This window comes from Pimephales promelas, chromosome 14 (assembly GCF_988280905.1).
Source record: "Pimephales promelas chromosome 14, fPimPro1.hap1.1, whole genome shotgun sequence".
NCBI classification, from domain to species: domain Eukaryota; kingdom Metazoa; phylum Chordata; class Actinopteri; order Cypriniformes; family Leuciscidae; genus Pimephales; species Pimephales promelas.
This window is the reverse complement of record NC_142782.1, coordinates 23,879,277-23,903,467: the sequence shown is the minus strand read 5'-3', so window position 1 is coordinate 23,903,467 and position 24,191 is coordinate 23,879,277. Positions and strand designations below refer to the sequence as shown.

The window sequence follows — 24,191 nt, the reverse complement described above, 5'->3', positions numbered from 1 at the left end:
CTGGACCACAAAACCAGTCACAAGGGTCATTTTTTTTTAAAATTGAGATTTATACATCATGGAAAAGTTAAATAAATAATTTTTCCATTAATGTATGGTTTGTTAGGAAAGTAGGATAATATTTGGCAGCGATACACTTTACAGCTAGGTATATATATGCTCAAAAAAATATTTTTTAAATATATTTACCATAAGAAATTTGCAAAACATCTTCATGGAACATGTTCTTTAGTAAAATCCTAATGATTTTTTGGTAAAAAAAGAAAAATCGAAAATTGAGCCATGTATTATTGGTTATTGGCACAAATATACCAACTTGTGAAGGATTTTGTGATCCAGAGTCACAAAATATGCTAGTTCATTCATGTAAGTATAATGTTTTGAGACCCATAATTTAAAATGGATTTAAAAGAGATGACAAGTGGGTATATTGAGACAAAGGCACTATTGGCAAATTGAAGACATAATTGAACACTGGGGAGATGTTAGGGTCTGGCACAATTTCACAATTTTTCTGAAAGGCATATAACACAAATCTCTTTTTCAGTTCCATGAGACAAAATGATGACCTCTGTTCCAGTGATGATGATTTTATTAGTCCCCCAAAATGTGCATATACTATAATCTCTCAACATTACTATCATTCATCATGAAAATCATGCTTTCCATGGCAACTTGTAATAATGCAGAATATGAAATTAATGGAGAGTGTTGTCCAATGTGTGATCCAGGTAAGTCTTAATCTTATCACCACAACAGATGAAGATGAAGTCACATACTTAAAGGGGTCATATGATTTATCAGGATTTAAACTGTCTCAACAGTACTAATGAACCCACCATCTCAATTATGCTCATGAACAATCTTTAACATTTGACTGATCAGATTATAGCCAGACACTGGTATTTCAGTGTGCTATATAAAGCAAGCAGGTGCAGTCCCATTGGCAGAAACTGCACATGTGGGGTACTTTCCATTCATCTGGCATGGTCATAATAAAGTTGTTGTGAATTCTATTTATATCTATTTATTTCACCATGTCACCAGAAATTCGAATTTTCATAATATGACCCCTTTATATCAAATATTGTTTTAGTTATTTGACCTAGACTTCAAAATCTATATGTCATTGGTTCCCAAACATTTTCCAGGAAGCTCCCCTAAAGTACACATTTTGTCTCCCTAATCAAAAACACCTGATTCTAAGCTTCATCAGCTTAGAATAAGTATAGACCGGTTTCAGACAAGAGAAACTTCCAAAATGTGTACTGTTCACGGGCTTCCATGAACATGGCTGGGTTAAATATAAGAGTACAATCCAAATATCACAATAGACCTGATCTATTTTGACATTTTTATGTATTTTGAGTGTGTTAGCCTGCATCATTGCATTATGTAGCAATGCATGTACACACAACATGACTCCAGTAGGGCTGGATTTTGATACAGATTTATCACTTCCATTCTGTTCAGCTCTGATTTAAGAATTCACAAGTCTACAGGGGTTGGACAATGAAACTGAAACACTGGCCAATGTTGGAGGTTTCACATCTATATGCCTGGCGGCCAATCTTCAGAGTGAAGCACGGGTGGATCAGTGATGGTTTGAGCTCCAATATCATGACAATCCTGATTGTATTTGATGGACACGACACTGCCGAGGACTACCAAACCCTTCTGGAGGATCATGAGCACCTGATGCTCAAACCGTGTATCAGCATGATCATGCACCAACACACACAGCAAGACTTGTGACAGAAGGGTTTGATGAAGATGAAAGTGACGTTGAACATCTCCCATGGTCTGCACAGTCACCAGATCTGAATATTATTGAGGTGTTTTGGAGGAGCGAGTCCACCAGCATCATATAGTGACCTGGAAACTGTTCTGGAAGAGGAACGGCTCATAATCCCTCTGGTCACTGTGAAGGACTTCTATCTGTCAATTGGTGCTGTATTTGGATGCAAAATGAGGCCCTTACCATTCTAACAAATTATTGTGTTGTAAGACCAGGTGTTTCAGTTTCATTGTCCAACCCCTGTAGTAAGGTGACCAGCAGAACGCAGTGACATCTACAGGACAAGCAGAGCTTAAATAAATACACTTTCATGCAGTCCAAGAAAATAGGTATAAGAAAAAATATATATAATATGGTTGATTATTAAACAGTCAAATAACCAGTGAAACATCAATAATGATTATGAATTTATTACATAAACAGCGATAATTAATTTCTGGTAACTCTGTTGAGGCTGTGAGAGACTGAAGTGGAAAAATCAAAACGAATGAGTGTAGCAGCACACATAATATTGGAAGAAGCTCACAGAAGAAAAGTAGGCTATACTGACATATAACTTCTAAATGCTGAGTTTGTTTTTATTAATATTATTATAACATATATCTATTTCCCTAATATTCTCACAATTGCAAATGTTTCATTGATTTTAGCTCATTAAACAAGTAGGCTATGGTTGATATTAAATTAGCCTAGCCTACTGATATTTTAGATACAATATTGACTGTTTATTCTGTTTTACCAACGAAAATAGTTCCGAACAAAGATCAGAGCAGAACTATTGCGATTTATCTCGAGGCAGTGGAGTTTTGTTACTACTGAATAGTGAAAGACTCAATTACTCACTCATTAACTGACTCACGCCACCTACTGGCAGTTTAGTTTCTTGTTTAAATGTATACATTTCGTATTTGTATATTCAAAAATGTTTTTAAAATATAATTATTTGCATTTAAGACTTGTATCATTAATGAATGTGTTGGATTTTTTTTCTAGGAAAGCGAGTTCATACGCATTGCGATCGGTACACAAGCACAACATGTGATTCATGTCATGTGATGACCTATACTAACAGTCCTAATGGATTGACCAAATGTCTGCCATGTTCAATCTGTGATCCAAGTGAGTAAAATTACTTTCTCATTTAGGGAGTCATTTTTTCAAATCATCTTTTTTTCCAGATGACTTGCCATTGCAGGTTTACTACAACTCTGACTCATTTGTTTCCTTTCTTGTCAAAGGTAATGGTCTGAGAGTAAAGCAGGCATGTACATTAATATCAAATACAGTGTGTGAACCCATGCCAGGTTATTACTGTATAGAAATGCACTTAAGCTGTCCAAAGGCTATGAAACATTCAACCTGCTCACCTGGAAAATACGTCAACCAAACTGGTCAGTATTCATTCAAATAGGTGCTTTATTATACAGTACATCCCCAAAAACTGACAGGCCGAGATTACATCTGAGAACAATAACTCTGCTTGCATTTATGTCAAATAATTGTAAAAATGGACATTTGCATGTTATTCCAAATTAGCTTTACAACTTTTCATCGCACATGGAACAGAGAAACTGTTTACTATGAATGTAGATTTACTACAGATCCTCATGACAGACATATTGTTTGCTTTTGACAATAGCAGCACCTGACAAAACCAACTGAAAAAATCTATTGAATTATGATGAAGTAGATTATTAGTTGGTCATGTGATGATAAATTTTGTGTGTGCCAGACACTGTACTGAATTATGATCGCACTAGCTAACGTGAGACCTGTCCCTTACTTTATTACTATGGAGTTGAAACTTAAATACTTTATATCTCTGCGTGTTTATAGGAACTGAATTTAGTGATACAGTTTGTTATGACTGTCCTATTGGTTCATATTCAGATGGTACACTCTGCAATTTACATACAAAGTAAGTATCATTTTACAACATTGATTTTAAATCAAGCTCTTTTTGAAAATATATAGTTTAACTTGAGCTCCTCACTCAAACAGGTGTGAATCGCTTGGCAAAATAACATTCAAGTCAGGAACACAAACGTCTGATGCTGAGTGCAGAAACAGAACACCTTTACTGATTGTGTTGTCGGTGGTTATAGTGTGTGTCTGTGTGGTGTTATTTGTCATAATTGTTGTTGTTATTATTGTAAAGAAAACAAAAAATCAATATAGTGTAACTTCTCCCCAAGATATGAACCTGCATCCTTAAACTGTTTCCCAACGCAGTGTAAAAAGGCAACCATTTGACATGGCAATAAAATGTATTACTTCTGAAGCCACTTTTATTTAGTGGTTACTTGCCTGCCACAATAATTGAATGTCTTTGAATAGTAATTACTTATATCACTTATATATATTTTTTTCCATGAAACGTCTTCAATCAAGTTTTCTTTAGATTAAACTTGTATTGCAAATATATACTGTAAATTCCATATATTCTTACTGCTAATGTTACAGCGACTAATGATTATCTTCAGTCATCATTATTTACATGTGCCCAGATCTACCCATAGTGACAGTTTGAAACAACTTCTTGGCCTAAAAAATATTTATATAAAACAAAGCTAAAAAAAAAAACAACATGCATCACAGATTTCATTTTTCATTAGTGTTTTTTTTTATAGCTCATCTCAAAACTTCCAGCAAGCCCTTGGGAATTAACAGGCTTTCCCAAAACAAAACAACATTTTCACATGACATATCTCTGAAACTGGCGCAAGTTTGCAAGCAGATGTTCAAACAATCCAGTTCACTGTTGTTGTTTTTTTTTTTTGTTTTTTCATCTCTGAAGTTTGATTTATGAATATGCAAAAATATTAATTATTCCATGATTTAATCACCCTGGCCTCTAGCCATCCTAGGTGTATATGACATTCTTCTCTCAGACAAAAACAAATAGAGTTATATTAAACAATGTCCTGGCCCTTCCAAGCTTTATATTGGCTGTAAATGGTTGTTTCTGTTTTGAAAGTCCATAAAAGTGCATCTATCCATGATACAAGTGGATCTATCCATCATAAAAGTGCATCTATCCATAAAAAATATATATATTAATATAAAATATTCATATTTAAGTTGCGCTTTAGATTTAAGTCAAATCCACATATTCGTTTGGCCGGAAGGTATTTTACTTTATAAAGTTTTAAATACGGATATTTTTCTTACATCTCCATCTTCCTCATTACTCCACATAAATTCAACACCTGAGATATTTTCATCAGCTATATGTTCAAGCACTTCAGAACTGTATATTCTGCACATGAAAATGTTTCAAAAATGTACCGGTGCTGTGATATATATTTTTTTTATATAAAAGAAATTTCAATCAGCATTACTGAAAATGTGACTTCAGTAACAGGCTTTTAAACATACTGTCCATAATGGACAGATACATTTAAAAAAAAAGTAGCCTACACGCTTTTTGTTTTGTGAGCCTTTTAGCGTTCCATATGCAAGCTCTCTAACCTGCCGAAGTTAGCCGAAATAAAAACGGACACGCCACGCAGCCAGTGTGTCTCCGGCCCCTTCAGGACAGCAGTGATACGTGAAGTGATAAAGTATTCCAATGTAGCCTATTTAAAAAGCTTTTATTCGATTCCTCAATCCTCCTTTTCTTATCCCTCGCGTCCTTGGGGTGGAGCCGAGACGCGAGGGAAGGAATGAAAGGAAACGATGAAGCATAAAATGAAAATCATATGACTGCTTGTCTACGAAATACTTGGCGATTAAGAAGAGGTGATTGCCAGTAACAACGCTTAGCTTGCGAGTTATTAATCCGAGAAGTTCGAATCTGTAGATTTATCGCCAACTTTACTCAACTACACAAGTTTGTAAGAGGATTGAGGAATGCATAACTGAAAGAGCGCTTCAGAAAAACAACCAACCATTGTCTGTGAGTCTGAATCTGATAAGTGTTTTGTAATAGAACCAGACGTGTCGTGAAATTAGGCTACTCTATATAGTCCCTCAGCAGGTTTTTTGTTGTTTTTAATGTTTATTTAAAAAGAAAAAATGCAGTTGATCTGCAATTTTAAACTCCACCCTAGCCTACTAAAAACCATGGCAACAAAACAAAAGGCCTTTGTTGTCAGTATTTTAAAACAGTCGACAAATTACCAATTTATATAGCCTAAATGCCTTCCTTTATATTCCTTTATAGTCGCTTTGACCCTACCTGTTGTTTCTAAATTTTGTTCAAATGTTGATTAAAGTGAAAGTATGCTAGTTTCCTCCTTTTGCTCCTCCCACTTGTTTTCATAGGTTCATTTTTAAATGTTTTTTATGTGCAGTTTTATAAAAAAAAAAATATTGATTTGGTGATTAACTTAAGAATTGGACTTTCAATATCCATGATATTAAAATATGAATGTGTATTTATTCCATATCTCTATATGAAAACAAAACACAAAAAACATGTGTTTCCCTTTCATTTAGGAGCAAAACAAATAGTCAACAAGTTCTACTCTCAAAATATTTAAAAATGTCAATTTTGCAACAATTATTTCCATCACAAAATTCTATTAAATAGGCTAATAGTCTATATTTTCTATTTATTTAGTGGATATGACAAAAATGTTTGATGTTTAGGGAAAATATTATAAATGTTGGAATTTGATGCAGCTTCACAGCAGACAATTAAGTAAATGAATGAGTGTGTGAAATGTGGGGGTTTTCAGATATTTATTTCTATTCTCAAGACAAAAGTGTCTTTATTTGTCGAAACGCCCAAATGTAGGCCTATAGGCAAGAAAGTTCACAGTGAGCTGATTCTTTTCTGTCTTTCTTTTCTTCTTTCTTTTTCCAGTTTGTTTGCCTAATAATGGATGTCTGCAAGATGCTTGTGGAAATAGGCTACAACCTGCACAAGATCTGATTTTTGAACTACTGTCATTTTGTCTACCTGTTTTCAACAAAATCTGTCAATAATGGCACAGCTAATGTGAAGGCTGAGGAAATGTTTCCTTAATGCTCACATTAACTGATTGGACTCCACTGAGATTGATGTGACATGTTCACTTTAAGGATTACTCTTCTCATTACAGTTATAGTTCCACTCAACTATGATCTTTGCTTTTGTCGATGTGCTCATGCCGAGTATGAGATAGGTGGGCAATGCTGCCCGATGTGTGCTCCTGGTAAGACTGCTAATAAAAAGTTATACCATATAGTTTACATATTTTACACACACACACACACACACACACACACACACACACACATACATATATATATATATATATATATATATATAGTTTACATATTACACACTTTGTTTTTATTTTTATGCTTTTTTACTATAAGTGTGTTAAATAAATATAACTTCAGTAGTGGCGATTTTCCTACATAAAAGCAATAAAATTAAAAATGACAAAATCCATTCTATGACAATGCATTTTGCATCACATTGGCAAAGTTGACACATTTTATTTTCTGCTTTTTAGGAAACTGTGTTGTTTGGCACTGCACAGATGACACCAGCACAACATGCATCCCATGCCCTGAATTCACTTACACAGATGAACCCAATGGCTTAACAAAATGCTTTACTTGTACTGTGTGTGATGCAAGTAAGTGTTTCCTCTATATTTGTTCATCAGAAAATGAAAAAGTTGTTATAGATTTTATTCATGCTAGCGATGCTAGCTAGTTACTCAGCTGTATCTGTTCCTAACAGTAACTTATGTAATATGGTTTCTGCTGCCTCGTTTCTATCCTAGACAGAGGGGTACGAGTGAATAAAGCATGTACTCGGTCGTCAGATACTGTTTGTGGGCCACTGGAAAGATTCTACTGCATTGATAGAAATAAAGACAGTTGTAGATCCGCTGTGCAACACTCTGAATGCAGACCTGGACAATATATCAAACAAGCAGGTAAATAATAAAAGTATATAAATATACATGGGCAGCACATGAAATGCTGTTTATTGTTATCTGTGGTGCATTAGTTGCAGTTAAGGAAACGGAGCTTGTTCTTTTTAAAAAAATAGTAACCTTTTAAGGAGCCAACTATATGTCCATTGTCTTTTAGGTACTGGCTCCACAGATACGGTGTGTGCTGACTGCTCAGGCGACACATATTCAAACGGATCTTTATTGTCCTGTTTACCACACACTAAGTGAGTGCTCACGTATGCTGTTGGTATGTGCATTTCATATCTCATAATCTCATAATTTTCAAACACATTTGGTCATCAATATCATTCACAGATGTGATGCCTTGGGACTTACTGAAACAAATCCAGGAACTGAATCATCTGACAGTGAATGTGGAAATCCCCTGACTGGTTCAACAGCCATTGCTTTTGGTGTTATAGTTCCTTTATTAATAATTACAGGAAGTGTTTTTACAATTATTTGTTTTCGAAAGAAGAAATATTCTAAACATTCAGGTAAGCTTTATTCAAATTTTTTCAGAACATTTGTGTAGTGTGAGATTTATATATAGTTGTTTTAGTAATGACTTTTCTATGCAAAATCAACCAAATTATACATGTAATATAGGCCTACAGTAGAACAGATACTGTAACTTTCATAATAATTTTGACAATCATTCATATTCACTATACTGTATATTTCCTACAATAAAAAGATTGCACCGGTAATGTAGTGAGAAATACAATATTGATTAAATTACTAATTTGTCTTCATTCAGTTCATACAGGAATACAGGTATACTGAACGTTTATTTATTTTTTTAACATTAAATAGAAAAAATACAGCAAATATATCTTATATGTTTTATATAACAAAATGTATGTTTATTATTATTTTTATTTTTTTTATTTTTTTGTTAAAGGAGACAGGAAATGATTTAACTGGAAAAGCCAGCATAAAAGGTAAGAGTATAAATTACAGATACAACACACCTCATGTACTGTACATATAGGAGAAACTTCAGTGACATATCCTTCTATAGCCATGAGAAAGCAATGCACTACATTTTTTGTGCTTGTACAAGCTGAAACATGATGCTTTCCTTCACTGTGGTTTCAGTTGTTGGTGGCAGGATAAATGACAGTCCGTTTGGAAGAACAAGTCCTAAATACGTGACTACAGTTTCCAGACTTGTCTTCTCATTCTCTAAAGAATTTGTCATGCCTGAAGTCCAGCAGACAGAGCCACAAACTGTCCTTTAAACAAACTGAAGAACCTATTTGACCAGTGACAGCTCTGCTTATGCTGTGCCAACAAGCCTCAGAAAAAAAGTGACAATACCAGTGTTGCAACTATGAACATGAGGAATATTACAAAACTGTGATAACACTTTTTTAGTTACTTTTGCACAATTATTTTTTATTAATTACTTAAATGTATTAATTTTGCATTATTAAATAATTTTAAAACACTAATGAATGCTCACTTACAATTCATACGTGTGGGGTTTTTTTTCATGAACTCCTCAGCAGTTACTTTTGTTATAATAAAATGTCAGTGTTCTATATCAGTTCATTCTGATTGTATTTGTAATTGATAGTGGTTTGAATTTGAAGAAGAAAAAAAAAACACATTTGGAATTAGGTCCCACCTCAGGCTCCGCCTTTGGCTACACAAACCCCTTTTACCACATTTATCACTTTGGCTTAAAGATGTCTGCTAAAGAGCGTTTAATCAGGAAAATATCTGTTGTGTACAAACATCAACAAGCAGTTTTCCATACATATCTTAAAGAAATTTTCTAAATGTCTATTTAACATCTGATAGACGATGTCTTAGAGACATATTGCAAATTAGCAAACATTTTAAAAAAACATCTTGCAGATGTAAATGCAGACATCAAATAGACGTCTCTGTACTTGTACTATCAGGGAAGCATGTCCCAGCCAGGTTCAGAACTTGTTGGGTTCTCCTTGAAACATTTCTATTGTGGTCTGTGCTACTTGTGTTGTCAAACTGAAAATGTTTTCTTAATTTGCTAGTGTTTTTTCTACTTGCATGTTTTCTTCAGTTGCAGCGCATTGGGCTATATGCAGGACATTTCTCTATTTGGTTACGTTGTATTTGCAGCAGATATGTATACGACGGTTCACATTAGATCGTTCAGACATACTTCTTGCTGTGGTCAGTCATCACTCAGTAAGAATCATGCTACAACATTGCGCAACTTCTGGTTGTGAAACCGTTGAGATTTAAATTCCTGAAGAAATGAGACAATCTTTTGAGAATGTGTTGGTTTGTGTTTTTACATGTAGCCTATAAACTCAATATTACACGTTTTTACTATGCAAGGCTAGGCTACTTTTAACGTTTTCACTTTTATAAATGCACTCAATTGGATAGACCTACAACCAATCAGAGCAACGCAGTAAGTGATGTATTTAAGCACGCTAGTTGGCAACAGAACTTAACTTTTACTAACTTAGTAAAATAACGAGTGTTGCTTCTTTTACTTGGTCCTCCATGAATGCAACCAAAGGGGAAACCACAACGACCACAGGGTTTTCATTGCGTCCCATCTTAGTGACCATCGGAGCCAGCTGATAAATTAAACTTTTGCCGAATTCCGCAGCACGCGAAAAACGCGTAAAAAGAGCGCAAAAGCAGACATTTACATACGCCCGCTTTGGAACGTTGCTGCGATAGTTTTCTTATTGTGGAGAAAACATTTTATGTGACTGACCCGACGTCGACCTCTATTGGCCAGCCTACACGCGTGAGCTCTTTCAGCCACATTAATGAATTGCTACATTTTTGTACGTTGTGTAACTAAAAATCTTCAATACCAAACACGAACTGAATTATTTTTAACATTGAAATATTGAAGACAGTGAAACGTTGGTGTGAACACCAGAAAAGTTTCCCGTGTGTTATGGACTTGTGTTATGGACTTGCGCTAAAAACTAACTTGTGTCCCCAAAACAAAACAAAAAAGACAGTGTCATATGGGGTGGAAAGGGGGAGGCTTCTGTGATGGTCCAATTGACATGGCGACTCCTAACACCGCCCCATTTAGTTGACACCGTCAGTTTGGAAGTTGGTCAGAAATCAGGATTTTTTTCTCCTTTAGAATTCATATGCAAACGACCTTCAACGGTAAGCGTTTTCAATGTATTTAATCGGAATGACTGTTACATTATATTTAATATTTGTGTGTGCAAATTGCATCATGAAGCCGCTGTTACACCGTTATGCACAGTGAAGATATCCTCATATCTTTTTAAAAGATCCACTGTGTTTGAGAGAGATAAACTGTATTTATTTCGGCTAGGTTTTTATTAAATGATCCTAAATAGCCTTTCTTACGATGAGACTATTGTATCAATTACCTAATTAGATTAAGCATGTCAAAAATATTTCAAGAAGATTTCTTAAAATTGTATAAGCTACAAATAAGTTTTAGGTTTGCCAACTGAGACACAACAGGCAGGGTTGCCAGGTCTGCGGAAAAAAAAAAATAGCGGTTTGAGGATCAGTGCGCCAAGGCTGTGTCCGAATGGGCTATATGCACGCATAAGTTCCGCATTTGACGCAATTTGACGCAATTTGTGGAGATTTAAGCGGAGGAGAGTCGAGGAAAACGTGATTATGGCAGTCTTCAAAATTTACTGTCCTTCCGTCTCTGAATCGAAACGTACGTTTAGATGTAATTTTTTATATAGTTATGTTTATTTAATATAATTTTAAAAAGAAGCATAAACACAACGAGGGGTGTCTGTTTTATCTGTTTTTGTGACTAACGTTTCTTTATTATAACCATAGAGTATAAAATTCAATATAAATTCTCGGTATTGCATTGCACTCTACGATCGGCGGAAGTTATCGAGCATCCTTAATCCTTCACCGGAAATACCGCCGTGCATAGAGCCCATTCGCCCCCATATCCTTAAATATTACTTATGTTGGTACCCTTTTATTGTAGAACTTTGTTTAAATAAATAAATGCCTATTTAGCCCAAGCACATAGCCTCCGGTAGCTGAAATAACTATTCAATAGCCTACTAATGAAAAAGAGAGAACTGGGTGACTAAATGATATGCCATGAAATGAACACCCCGATAGAGTAAAACCTATCCTGCTTATATCGTTGAGCAGAGGTTCAAACTCCGGTCCGGCACTTGCCACAAGCTTAGGGCATACAATACGTGTAAGGTGTTTGGGCCGTGCTAGCCGATATTAATCAGTCATCATCAATATTAGCTAGACTAAATTAAATAGCTCAATTAAATCTTAAAAGTCTGAAGTTCGACTACAGGAGCTGGTGGTCAGTAACAACACAGAAACAGGAAGTTACATTTGGTATATATTGAAAAATAATTAAACAAACATAATTGCAACCAAAGATAATGAAAGAAATAGAAAAAAACTCAAAATATTAACAGGCTTCAGTTGAATCAGTAATAGTTAAGTGCACTTTTTGGGGTTATTGTCCAAGTCAGGTACAATGATCAAGATTACCACAAATCAAACATACAAAAAAAAAAAAAAAAAAAAACTATCCCCACGATGTTGACATTCGTCAAAACATGCGCAACAACCCACAAGGGTTTTTATGAAAGTTTATGTTGATTAATCCATAGGTTATTGTTCATCAGATGAAAAGATATACATGAGGGACTAAAGCGCTAGTATATGGAGAAGTGTGTGGGGGACAGGCTGCAGACAACCTCCCTACCAGACCAACAGAGCGGCTGTTCAGTGGATGTGGCGCAGATGATCGGCTCCCAACCGTAGTAATTTAGCTCACCATCATTTATCTCCAACCAGAAAGAACCTGGCCTATAGTACACAACAGGAACAGGACCAGTAAATAAGAGCTGAATTGGAACAAGGTTTGCATTACATTTTGTAGCTCAATCCACACTCAAATATCACTCTCATTACCCAACTCTAGATCCTTACAAAATAAATGATAAATGTACAACCTACACATAATAAACATTAAATCAACACAATCAAAAAACAATATTGAAGTTGCATCACAAACTTCAACCAATTAAACAAATATTACTGCAACCTAATTGCCATAGTGCATAAACGCACTTAATACAAAGTAAACAAATCCATTTGTAAAAATAAAAATACTTCAGCCAATACTTCATAACAACATACAATAAATCCAAACATTTGCCTAAAGCAGGCAAGGCTAATATCAATGTTCAGTGCCACCAATTAACATAGCTCATTCTCATTCATTCAGAATACTCACCAGTTCCTCTGTAAACATAACGTTTTGGCGGCGATTCCGGCGGAGGATTCCCCACAGCCAGTAAGTTGTTCTAAAGAGTTACAATAATAAGCTTAACTTAAAACCATAAATCGATAACAAGAGTAAAAAGTTTGTAAAGCACAAACCTGTCCACAGCCGTCGATCGACTTCCCCACCTCGGAATAAAACAAAACGCCGCGGCCTGATTAAACACTCATGCATCCAGACGCGATTTGCCAAGCATAGTCACATGACCGGGATTACGTTAGATCACGGTCACACACGTACTCCGCGCAAATGGATCAATCAATACAACTAAATATACATAAATATAACAATTCATTATTACTATTTTATACCATATATAATATACATTGAAATTGAAAGGATTGAAAGGATTACAGTTTTGCATGGACCATATTTATTTACATAGAAATTTTTATTTATATGTTATATTTTATAATTTTTAAATTTAGATAAACTAGAAGTTATGTTTAATTTACATTTTTTTTTATTTAGAAATGTAAGTCAATGAAAATTGTCTGAAGCCAGAGCCAATAGAGTGGTACAAGTATGACACCACTTTGCTTCCCTCGTCAAAAACCCAACAGGATTTTACCATAGGCTGTTGGCTTATTTTTTTAAACAATCTCTGTGATTAACAAAGGTTTATGATACTTGCACGTTTTGTCCACCAAGATAATTATCACATTTACGAATGCCAAAATGCAGTTGCTAGAAGTATAAATTACTAAGTTATGTAAAGGTATGCCATAATAACAAACTACTCTATGGTCCCACAAATTCAACGTCACAAACATTTTCAGTCTGCAGCTCTAGCTACTTGGAGAAACTGGCTCAAATGAACTATAAAAGAAGAGAAGCTATAGACTGCTACAATGCCTATATCCCAGGATCCGCCACTTGGGTCTATAGGCTACACTTCCCCCCCACCCCCCTCACAATTTAGAGCAAGGGTGTCCAATCCCCTAAAAGTTAAGCTCCAACTCCAATTTAACACCCTTGAACCAGATAATCAAGGTCTTACTTGGCTTAGAAACTTCCATGCAGGTGTTTAGAGGCAATTTGAAGGTACTCTGAAGGAACAGTGAAGTCTGCAGAACAGTGACCCTCCAGGACTGAGGCCCTGTTTACATCTGGTGTTAGAAGGCGTTTTTGTCGATCGGATCACAAGTGGTTGACGCTAAATACAGGTGTAAACAGGGTCTCAAACGTTATGTCCAATTTTGACAGCCTTGATTTGGACACTTGATTTAGAGTACAGAAATAAATGTTTAATGGTTCATAATTAGTAGAATTCTGACTGGCTGGTAATATTAGTAGTCTAGCTAACCAGTGAATTATGTTAAAAATAATAAAGGAATAAAATAGACGTCTCTGTTGGATCCTTAAAATGGATTATATTATTGACTAGTAAGTAAGTAAGTAAAATTTATTTATATAGCACCTTTCACAGACAAGGAGTCACAAAGTGCTTTACAATCTGTTAAAAACAAAACGGATCAAAACATGGATACACTAAATACACCATAACATGACACACGAAAACAATCTTCACAAACATGAAACGACAGTTAACCACTGCTGTTAAGTAAAAGCAAGTCCAAAAAGATGCGTCTTCAGGAGTTTTTTAAAGGAATTAACAGAACCCACAGTTCTCAGTGCTAAAGGCAGAGAGTTCCAGAGCCTTGGTGCCACCGTACAAAAAGCACGGTCCCCTTTAGTCTTGAGACGTGTTCTAGGGACAAGTAAGAGGTCCAGACCAGAAGACCGCAAGAGCCGACCCGATGAATGTTTATGTAAAAGATCCTGAATATAAAGAGGTACCTGACCATGCAAGGCTCTATAAGTGATAACTAATATTTTAAACTGAATTCTGTATTCAACTGGGAGCCAATGAAGGTCCTTGAGAACTGGTCTTAAATGGGACCACTTACTGGTACCCGTCAAAAGCCTAGCAGCTGCATTTTGTACAAGTTGTAATCTCTCCATAGATGATTTATTTAAACAAGTGTACAGAACATTGCAATAGTCCAAACGTGACGAGATGAAGGCATGAACAAGCATCTCCATCTCTTTTCTTGAGACCACCGATCTAATCTGAGCAATGCTCCTGAGATGGAAAAAACATGAGCGAACTACAGACTTTACATGACTGTTAAAACACATGGCTCTATCCAGAAAAATACCCTTATCTCACTACGATCTGAACTGGGTGAAAACCCCAAAGCCTGCTTAATCTTAGGTATCATATTGTCAGGTGCAAAGATCATCATTTCAGTTTTGTCCTTATTAAGTTGTAAAAAATTGTTTGCCATCCATTTATTAATGGAGACTAAACAATCCTGTAGAACCGACAGTTTATCTAGACTGTCAGGTCTAAACGTAATAAGTAACTGAATGTCGTCTGCATTCTGAATGACTCTGTTCAAAGTTGACAAAGCTGACATTATCGCTTTATTTTTAAATAGGTATACATTGTGTCATGTTTTCTACATGGACAGCAAACGATTTGTTGACCATGTCATATGAATTCTCCCTAGTTCTCCTTATGAATTCTCCTTATAGTTCACTCAAAAGATGAGTAGGTAGTGAGAGTAGTGAGAGGTGAGTAAATTAAATGACTTAATTTTCATTTTTGGGTGAACTAACCCTTTAACCACAAACCATGCAGTTTTTCCACTGCAATATCACAGAAATATTGCTGTAGAAATCATATATCTTGCCTTAGGGTCGCCAATCTTGTTCTACTAGTAAGATCTACCTGCTTGTTCAAACCTGAAAATTAATATGTTTGGCATCGACAGTTTACTTGATTTGATCTGTTTGAACTTGTCTTTTGTTCATGTTTAATGTATGTAAGTCAGGGCAAGTTTGATTTTAACATTTGACCAAAAAAAAATGTTTTATGTATTTGGATCTTTGGTTTATGCATACACATTCATTGCGTATTGCATCAATTGTTTGGGAAAATTAATAACAGAGACTAACTCTGAACACCTTTATATCAGCACTTTATTCATGTTTATGTTGGTATAGAACTCAGTACTGTCATTTTGTCATTTCAGCTTTTTCCCTGAATGCAGCTGTTGGAGTATTGCTATGTGTGCACCTGCAGAGAAACTTAATTCATCTCCAGGAATCTACTGTTAGAAGAAAACTTTAGTGGCAACCCATTTGGCCAGTGGTGGCTCTGGTCATAACTTTGTTTAATATGCTTAAGAAAACAGGTTGTACTTGTCTCCACTTTAAAATGGAATAAATATATCTTTATTTCACTTTATATCAATATGATTAAGTTAGGATTTATCTTATCCATTGCTGCTGTTGTCACTTTGAACTTCGAACTGTGTCTCAGCACATGTGCTCGTGGTGACTATGAGGTTAATGGAGAATGCTGCCCCATGTGTGTGCCAGGTATACATTGTGTACTGTTTGCTTCTGCCTTATGAAAATACTGAATGACTGACAATGCTTAAAAAAAATCTGATTTTATTAGGCAAAGTTGTGTTTTCAAATAACAGTAAACTGTAAGGAAAGTTTTTGTTTGACTGTTTACAAATATGTGCATCTAAAAACTGCAATTGAGAAATGATCCATCACTTGAGAAAGTAAAGTAATCCCTGCTGAAAAATCCTATGTGACTCAGGATAGTTCATGTTTTTCATATTTTATCTAGGAAGCCATGTTCATCAGCATTGCACTGAATATACCAGCACCACTTGTTCTTCATGTCCTGCATTAACTTACACAGATGAACCCAATGGACTCAAAGCATGTTTTCCCTGCTCTCTGTGTGATCCAGGTTAGCATGTTTCACAATATGAAGACTTAAAATAAAGAAGCAATTTTTGCAGAAATTAAAAAGTGTGTTATGGTTTCCACAGGACTAGGAGTAAGAATAAAGAGAAGTTGCACACGCTCTGCAGATACTGTCTGTGAGCCACTGGAGGGATTCTACTGCATTGAGCAAAATAAAGGCAGCTGTACATATGCTGTGCAACACTCTGAATGTCACCCTGGACAATATATCATACAAGCAGGTGGGTGATGTGTATCTGTGTAGAATATTTGGAAATACGAGAATAGAAATTGCCCATTATTAGTTTTGCTAAACATGATGACAGACACAAGTAGTACTTGTAATGCTAGACTCTTATTAAAACAGTCATTGTCTTAATATCCTTAAAGGAACAGCATTTACTGATACGGATTGTGGTAACTGTGCAGAAGGCACTTATTCTAATGGGTCTTTCACTACCTGTCAACCACATTCAAAGTAAGTGATTATCATACATTTTTAAGTGTGAAAAAGATAGTTTTAGTAAAGACTACAAATTCTAATTTTGCTCTCTTACAAATGTGCAGATGTGAGACTGAGGGGCTTCAAGAAATAAAACCAGGAACAATGTCATCTGATGCTGAATGTGGAAATTCAACAAGTGTTAAAGTTTTTTACAGTATTTTTAAATGGTTACACACAATTTCTGAAATTGTCCCTTAATTTCTTGAAACTCAAGCACACATGATGCAAAACATCACACATCACTTGCAAAAGCACTTCATTAAAAACTATTTTAACTCTTCCAAAAAATCATGTGTTTTTGCATAGGAACTCTACACACGAACCATCAAATGATTACACTGATAACACACAGATGTGGAAAATGTAAAGAGTAGCTATGTAGTGCTTGTTTAGTGTGCAGTGGAGTGTAGTTTGTCATAGCACTCAAACATACATGGGTAAAAATACACTACAGTATGTATGCTTTTTTTCCACAACTGATATATTTTACAGTTATTGAACTGAACTGAATCAACACTGAACAGAATAATGACACTATTGGCTTGTTAGAGCTGCTTATTAGGAGAATTTGAATTTGTTAAAATTGCGAAGCCATAGAAATAGAAATACAAATAGAGATTACTTGACTTGTATGTATTTTCAGTATATATTAACAAAATAAACAAATCCGGGGGTAAAAATGCGTTTGTCTCTTAAAACACTGCAATCATTTTGATTTCTAGGTGATAAAATTAGGTATTTACACCATGTACAGAAATGCAAGAGGTCAAATGTTTTTAATTCAGTTCGTAAAACAAAGTGTTTTGATTTTTAAGTAAACAAGTTATGTGTAAGTGTTGTCACACATGATTTTTAGGTGTTATCGGTAAATGAGTGTGGCATTTGTGTTTCCCAAGTGAAATGGAAGAGCTCTTAGGTTTGAGTGATGCGTCTAATGTAGAGAACTGTTTTGCAAAAAAGTTTGTTTACAACTGAGTGTAAAGCAGATAAAGTGCTTGCAGTGGTCTCAATATTAGGTACATGAGTGAATGGTTTCACTGAGTGGTCCTCAAGCAAAATAAATTGTTTACTTCTTCATGTTCACTGATATTGTACACCCTAAAACATATGCAGCCAATAGCAGAAAAATCTCCAAATCACAATCAGAAAAGGCACCCCAGCATCTATAAAAGATATTTAATTGCTTAAAAGCCAGTTAAGGAAGTCGTTAAAAGGAGTTACTGAATTATATGACTTATTTAACAGCCTAATATTTTTTTCTCTCCTTTAGGGAAGCCATGAAAGACAAATTCTTCATGGTTAAAACATATGCTTGAACATAAAGCCTTGTGTTTTCAGCAGTCAAAAGTATCTGAACTAATCAGATGTCTACATTTTATAAAGCAGGCATGACTGAACAAAACCAAAATAACAACAATGACGTTGCTATTATGAATGATGTGACTATCTGCCTCAATCATTTTATGTGTTTACAAACACTATTCAGTAGGTCTAACTTTTTGCGCAATTATGTAGGCCTATTTGTATTGATTGTTACTTAAATGTATTCACTGCTATAGGGAAACTGTATCAGACAGTATGAATGATACAGTGGGTGCAATGGGAATTTGTGTAGGCTACTTTTGTATTTAGTGATTTCCAATTTATTAAACTTCTCAAATCCAATTTTTTTACAAGCACCAAAGACATGTGTTTTTGTCTACTAATTTAACATAGGCCTAAATAAATTAATCGGTTTGAACAGTTGGCATGTTAATCCACTGAACAGTTAAGTTTCTATCCCTCGCAGCCTCTCCCCCGTTACAGTTAAATTTGGCTCTCCTTTGGCTACCTCTGTCGGTTGAACTGGGATATTGGGATATGGAGAAAATGAAAGTAGGTCGATACTTTTCCACAAATGTCGGAAGTCAGGAAGGATTATTCCTCAAAAGAATTCCAGTCCGAATCAACTTTAGCGGTAAGAACTTGTGTTTTTGACTGGTAGCCTACTCGGTTTTCGTAGTCGTGAGTTTTTGTAGGCAACAATAAATATTTTGTAACATTATTCTCATCTAGGCCTGCGTAGAAAAACGTAGAGAGGCTATCTGATCCATCACGATGCTAAATAAGAAGACTATAAAAGTAAAGAGGCTACAAATGTAAATGGCACTACATATGGTAATACATTTGTTTAGGCTATATAAAACAAAATAGACTACCAATAAAAAAAACTTAGGCTAATAATCATATGTGAAAGTGAAAGCTTTTTTCTTGCTTCAAACTTGGATCAATTAGGCTAACTGATACTCGTGAGTTAAACGTTGCTACTATACACATAACACATCTTTTCAGTCGTATTAACTTAGACAAGCAGCTACTATGTAATTTTCTTTAAAACGAGCTTTTTCTCGCAGTGGACAAAAGATGGCATACCCGAAGCGAAGGGACCGTCTGCAAAGTGTAAAACCCCGAAAAGCGTACTACAAGCAAACACAGTCAGTAACTTCGCATCACTGCTGTTATAAACTGCATTAGTGTATTACCATTCGAAATTAGGCAGTAGCTGCCTGTCAACATAACCTACGATTGGCCCTGTATGGAAGTTGCTTGAAAGTTATGCTTCTACGTGCTTGCTCCTTCTTGCAGAGGGAACTTTCAGGCTATATGTAAGTATCCACATCATCTTAGCCTCTCTGAACATCGTTATGTTCCATTCTTACTTAAGAGTATTCACAGAGAATTCACGGAGTTAGCGCTCTGTTGAGAACGTTTTTCTTTGAATATGAATCGAATCTGGACATACTATTGGCTATTTGCATTATCACATGACCAGTTGCGTTGCTTCACTGTCATTCATAAATTCTCTCCTGTGGCCTCATAGTGAAGTCCATTTTACACACACTTCAGAATCTCGCTGGAAGTAGATCATCTGGTTACTTTTTGTCTACTCTTTTATGATACTGTGGATTCAAATATACACGTTTTTCACCTAAAGTATGCGATTTCGGATGCAGCCAGAGTAATAGAAGACACACAAGAAGACACACCTGGGAGATTACAATCAGGGATCTATCAAGAAAACTGTTAAATGTGCCAAACATGACAGGAAACAGGAAATAAAACAAAAGTCCAGGAACAAGCACAGAGAACATAGCAATTGACTTACTTAGGCCTACTGTTCATGTTTTTTGGAACTGGCATACCCCAAGTAAGCATTGTCTGGGTTTATCAACCAAAAGTTCAGGGTATGATGCAGTTAACCATGCTTTCTGAAATACCCCCCCCCCCTCCCCCTCCCCCTGCTATTTTTGTCTTGGAAGTTGGAATAAAGCTCTGCTTCAAATCTTATATGGTGTTTTATGTGTTTTGAATCACTGTTCCTATAGCTCAAACAGTAGCCTACAGGGCATGGTCCAATGGGTTCATTACCCGTGAAATGCATGCAATGTACATATGTGTGTATACCAATGTAGGACAATTAGGAAGCATCTGCCAAATGCATAAATGTAAAATAATTCTGGGTTTAGGTCATTATATCAGGGGTCTCATTTATAAAATTGTGTGTAGGATCCTTACAATAACAGTGTAGCTATACACACACACACACACACTCACAAAAAAATATACATATTCAGACTTATAAAACTGTCCGTACACCAGAATCTTATAAACGCGGCCCCAGTTATGTAGGAAAATAATTAAGAACTAAATGTAAACATCTACATTTTGCACGTTTTTAAAGCAACACTTGTAATTTTGTCATTTCAGCTCTAAATTAACTGCCTGCTCAACCAGTTCAAGTGGAGACACGCAAATGTGTGAAATGATCATGAAAAAATAATCTTGGTCTCCAGGAATCCAAATGCTCAAAGAACCTGAATATATAAACAACTGATGAGGATTCTAAAGAGTTTCATATTAATTACCTTAACCATCCCTGCTGATGAACTGAACTTCAACCAGCATGCAGATTATTTTACTGTGGTTTGCTTCTACTTCTTTCTGGACTTTTCGGGTTTAAACCTAAAGAGCTTGACGGCATCACTCGGTCCTGACAGAACCAAAGTGTCTTGCTTGGATCCATATATAACAATGCAGTAGGCTACTTTTTCTAATGTGTTGAAGAAACCATAATATAAATATGGAGATTTAATATTTGCCTCTGCTTTCAAATTAACATCGCTTGCACCTTATATAAACATGATCAATTTTGGGATTGTTATTTTTATTGTTGCTACTTTGAATTTCAAATTGTGTCTCAGCACATGTGCTCGTGCTGAATATGAGATAAATGGAGAATGCTGCCCCATGTGTGCTCCAGGTACAGTATACATTTTTTAGCAGTAGTTTAGTGTGATCCAGGCAACCTATATGTCTTTCATTGCAATCATTTTTCTCGCATGATGTATCACTTTTGTCTCTTTAAAAAAAAACTAGGAAACCATGTTTTTTGGCATTGCACTGTAGATACAAGTACAACTTGTGTTCCATGTTCTGCATTGACTTACATTGAAGAACCCAATGGCTTAGATAAATGCTTTCCCTGCTCTGTCTGTGATGCAGGTGAGTATGTACTCCAAAATAAAGACTTGAAATACAGAAATTTGTTATAGCATATTTTATTAATTTAAGAAAATGTTCTATGGTTTCCACAGGACTAGGATTAAGAATAAAGAGAAGTTGCACACGCTCTGCAGATACTGTCTGTGAGCCACTGGAGGGATTATACTGCATTGAGCAAAATAAAGGCAGCTGTACATATGCTGTGCAACACTCTGAATGTCACCCTGGACAATATATCAAACAAGCAGGTGTTGTTATTTTACATATTGAGGAGAAATAGAGTGGAAGGACAACAAGCTTTAAAGTCTCCATGAACCCAGAAGTTGCAACCAACTGTTGTAATTTATCTCAAATATTGAATAGAGGCCAAGAGAGGCTTATAGCAGACTGATGGTTGGAGCTTTAAGGATATTCAGCCCAAGCCGTAAAAACTGATGTCATCTTAAAATAAACATCATTCCAAAGTGGAAGCAAACGTTCAGATTTTGATTAAAGATTAGATTACCATGACAGACTTTTTTCTGTGAATTAACTAGACTAGTAATATGCGCTAACAAAGTAAATGGTCAGTTTTGATTTCATGACGACTTTTTAAAAAAAATTATTGGATACAAGAATGACACCAGCAGTAGTTTGTAATGCTAGACTCATGAAGTCAGTCATTGTTTTATTGTCCTTACAGGAACAGCATTTACTGATACTGTATGTGACGACTGCATGGAAGGCACTTACTCTAACGGCTCTTTGACAACCTGTCAACCACATTCAATGTGAGTAGTTAATAGAGATTCACAATTGTTAAAAATGTATTACCGGGTGACCAGATATTCTAACATTGCTCACATTCACAGATGCAAGAGTGAAGGTCTTAACGAAATAAAACCAGGAACAATGTCATCTGACGTGGAATGTGGGAAGTCAGTTTCAGTTAGTATCATCGTTGGAGTCATTGCTGCAATCATTATTGGTGTTTTGGTGACTGCTGTTGGGATCATATATTGCAAATTAAAACAGAAAAGAGGTAAGACAGTAATTACATATACACTTCTAAAGGATCAAGTTAAAAAAAGGCAAAATATTTAGTGGGTTTTTTATGGTCTTAAAAATTTTAAATCACAAATTACTGGTCAGGAAATTGCAAGAATTTCACAAAAACTGTGGATAAAGTTGCACGAACTAGCCTTATAGCTTGCAGACAGCTTTTTACAGCTGTTTACTTTAACCAGGTCAAAACATGAGCCTGATGGACTTGTTCTCAAGCCACTCATTGGTTGTCTTGGGCAGGAACATTGTCTGAATATTCCTCTTTAATTTGTGGGAAGCAAGCCATCCTGCAATATTCTCCTCCACTCCGAAGCATCAAATTCTTTTTTTTACAGTGAAGTAGCTCAACAATTCCAGCAGCTAAAAAGACTCACACAATGACACCTCTTTCTCCATGGTTCACTGTGGCTTTTTAAATACTTGCTTAAATGTTGCTAATTAACATTTTGGAGTATATTATGTATGTATGTATGCGTGTGTGTGTGTGTGTGTGTGTGTGTGTGTGTGTGTGTATGCATATAGCCTCTTTATAATACCATTTAAAATTGTTCTACAAGTGTAAATTTACTTTTTTTTGTTTTAGATTCAAATGGTTACTCAGTACCAATGCAAGAGAGTAATTCCACTGTGGCGGAAGAGAGACCAGTACCGGAAAGTGCCTGTGAACCAGTAAGTCAAAATGAAGCAATGTCATATTCAAATTATATCTGTTATTATTTTTTATAGCCTATATTTAACATAAATTATGTAACAAATCTAAAGTGGGTGCTTTTTTCTGGTATGAGTCATTTGAGAAGTAAGAGATGAAAAAGCAAACAATGCTGATCACCAATTACTCTTTTCTCTCCTTAGGATATTCACCATCTAAAGGATTATGAGAGAGAATCGGAAGCGAAAGTGACCTGACCGTGCAAAGCAATATTTATCACAAAACATGGACACTATCTGACTGTAAATTTAGTTGAATTCTTTTTACAAATATAAATTTTACAAATATAATTGTAAAGATCGATAGATACTCTCTCTGTGTTGTTCTTTTTTTTAAGATTGGCACACTTGCTCAATAACGCAAAACAGTGTGATTAAAAATCGCTGTCAACGAATATTATTGGTATAGAATATTCATACTTTGCACTTTACGTCACACAGGCAGGGTCGTTTCGCTGCTCTTGTCTGATGCAATGGAGTGGATAGGTAGGCTACAATGTTTGACACCCTGCTACCAATATATGATACGGTTGGCATACGTTTTTATTTTGTACTACTTAAAGCTGTCATTCGCCAGCAGACAAGGTGCACATATTCAGATGAAGACAAAAAAAAAAAAAA

At 35.5% G+C, this 24,191-nt stretch overlaps 4 protein-coding genes across 9 annotated transcripts in view; 3 read left to right on the top strand and 1 right to left on the bottom strand.

Annotated features, from left to right (window-relative positions):
* The window catches only part of cep104 (centrosomal protein 104), a 58,331-nt gene extending 45,099 nt beyond the window's left edge, over positions 1-13,232 (bottom strand). For 2 of the 3 annotated variants that reach the window (XM_089119648.1, XM_089119649.1), the window contains exons 1-3: positions 13,096-13,229; positions 12,950-13,019; positions 12,416-12,519 (exon numbers count right to left, since the gene is read on the bottom strand). In XM_089119648.1, coding sequence (XP_088975774.1) covers positions 12,416-12,519; positions 12,950-13,019; positions 13,096-13,171 — 250 coding nt within the window. In that variant the 5' untranslated portion in view covers positions 13,172-13,229. Of the gene's footprint in view, positions 1-12,415; positions 12,520-12,949; positions 13,020-13,095 lie in introns of all 3 variants that reach the window. The other variant, XM_089119650.1, reaches the window with a different exon arrangement.
* On the top strand, positions 563-9,245 carry LOC120469209 (tumor necrosis factor receptor superfamily member 14). Its single transcript, XM_089119657.1, has 12 exons — positions 563-731; positions 2,792-2,917; positions 3,037-3,189; positions 5,538-5,539; positions 6,900-6,939; positions 7,246-7,371; positions 7,522-7,677; positions 7,835-7,922; positions 8,014-8,195; positions 8,459-8,475; positions 8,603-8,642; positions 8,800-9,245. Exons 1-12 carry the CDS (start codon positions 608-610, stop codon positions 8,940-8,942), a joined length of 1,197 nt encoding a protein of 398 aa, XP_088975783.1. The 5' UTR covers positions 563-607; the 3' UTR covers positions 8,943-9,245.
* On the top strand, positions 10,733-18,351 carry LOC120469211 (tumor necrosis factor receptor superfamily member 14). 3 transcript variants are annotated; one of them, XM_089119655.1, is made up of 7 exons: positions 12,482-12,572; positions 12,941-13,009; positions 16,039-16,387; positions 16,650-16,775; positions 16,858-17,013; positions 17,162-17,249; positions 17,339-18,351. In XM_089119655.1, exons 3-7 carry the CDS (start codon positions 16,261-16,263, stop codon positions 17,472-17,474), a joined length of 633 nt encoding a protein of 210 aa, XP_088975781.1. In that variant the 5' UTR covers positions 12,482-12,572; positions 12,941-13,009; positions 16,039-16,260; the 3' UTR covers positions 17,475-18,351. The 3 variants fall into 3 exon arrangements, with proteins under 3 accessions (XP_088975780.1, XP_088975781.1, XP_088975782.1); XM_089119654.1 differs by lacking the exons at positions 12,482-12,572; positions 12,941-13,009 and adding an exon at positions 10,733-10,836; XM_089119656.1 differs by lacking the exon at positions 12,941-13,009.
* Positions 18,352-19,109: 758 nt separating this feature from the next.
* Positions 19,110-23,965, top strand: LOC120469208 (tumor necrosis factor receptor superfamily member 14). 2 transcript variants are annotated; one of them, XM_089119652.1, is made up of 8 exons: positions 19,110-19,233; positions 21,024-21,576; positions 21,723-21,818; positions 21,911-22,066; positions 22,501-22,588; positions 22,670-22,839; positions 23,446-23,531; positions 23,715-23,965. In XM_089119652.1, exons 2-8 carry the CDS (start codon positions 21,456-21,458, stop codon positions 23,766-23,768), a joined length of 771 nt encoding a protein of 256 aa, XP_088975778.1. In that variant the 5' UTR covers positions 19,110-19,233; positions 21,024-21,455; the 3' UTR covers positions 23,769-23,965. The 2 variants fall into 2 exon arrangements, with proteins under 2 accessions (XP_088975778.1, XP_039513987.2); XM_039658053.2 differs by having other exon boundaries at positions 21,693-21,818.
* The last annotated feature ends 226 nt before the right edge of the window (positions 23,966-24,191 follow it).

Bases quoted from the DNA above. Each gene is read 5' to 3' on its own strand.
- LOC120469211 (XM_089119654.1), top strand. From the start codon at position 16,261: ATGATTAAGTTAGGATTTATCTTATCCATTGCTGCTGTTGTCACTTTG. The intron at 16,388-16,649 runs GTATACATTGTG...TATTTTATCTAG, and splicing joins CTGCCCCATGTGTGTGCCAG to GAAGCCATGTTCATCAGCAT. The intron at 16,776-16,857 runs GTTAGCATGTTT...TGGTTTCCACAG, and splicing joins CTGCTCTCTGTGTGATCCAG to GACTAGGAGTAAGAATAAAG.
- LOC120469208 (XM_039658053.2), top strand. From the start codon at position 21,456: ATGATCAATTTTGGGATTGTTATTTTTATTGTTGCTACTTTGAATTTC. The intron at 22,840-23,445 runs GTAAGACAGTAA...TTTTTGTTTTAG, and splicing joins CAAATTAAAACAGAAAAGAG to ATTCAAATGGTTACTCAGTA. The intron at 23,532-23,714 runs GTAAGTCAAAAT...TTCTCTCCTTAG, and splicing joins CGGAAAGTGCCTGTGAACCA to GATATTCACCATCTAAAGGA.
- LOC120469209 (XM_089119657.1), top strand. From the start codon at position 608: ATGTGCATATACTATAATCTCTCAACATTACTATCATTCATCATGAAA. The intron at 732-2,791 runs GTAAGTCTTAAT...TTTTTTTTCTAG, and splicing joins TTGTCCAATGTGTGATCCAG to GAAAGCGAGTTCATACGCAT. The intron at 2,918-3,036 runs GTGAGTAAAATT...TTCTTGTCAAAG, and splicing joins ATGTTCAATCTGTGATCCAA to GTAATGGTCTGAGAGTAAAG.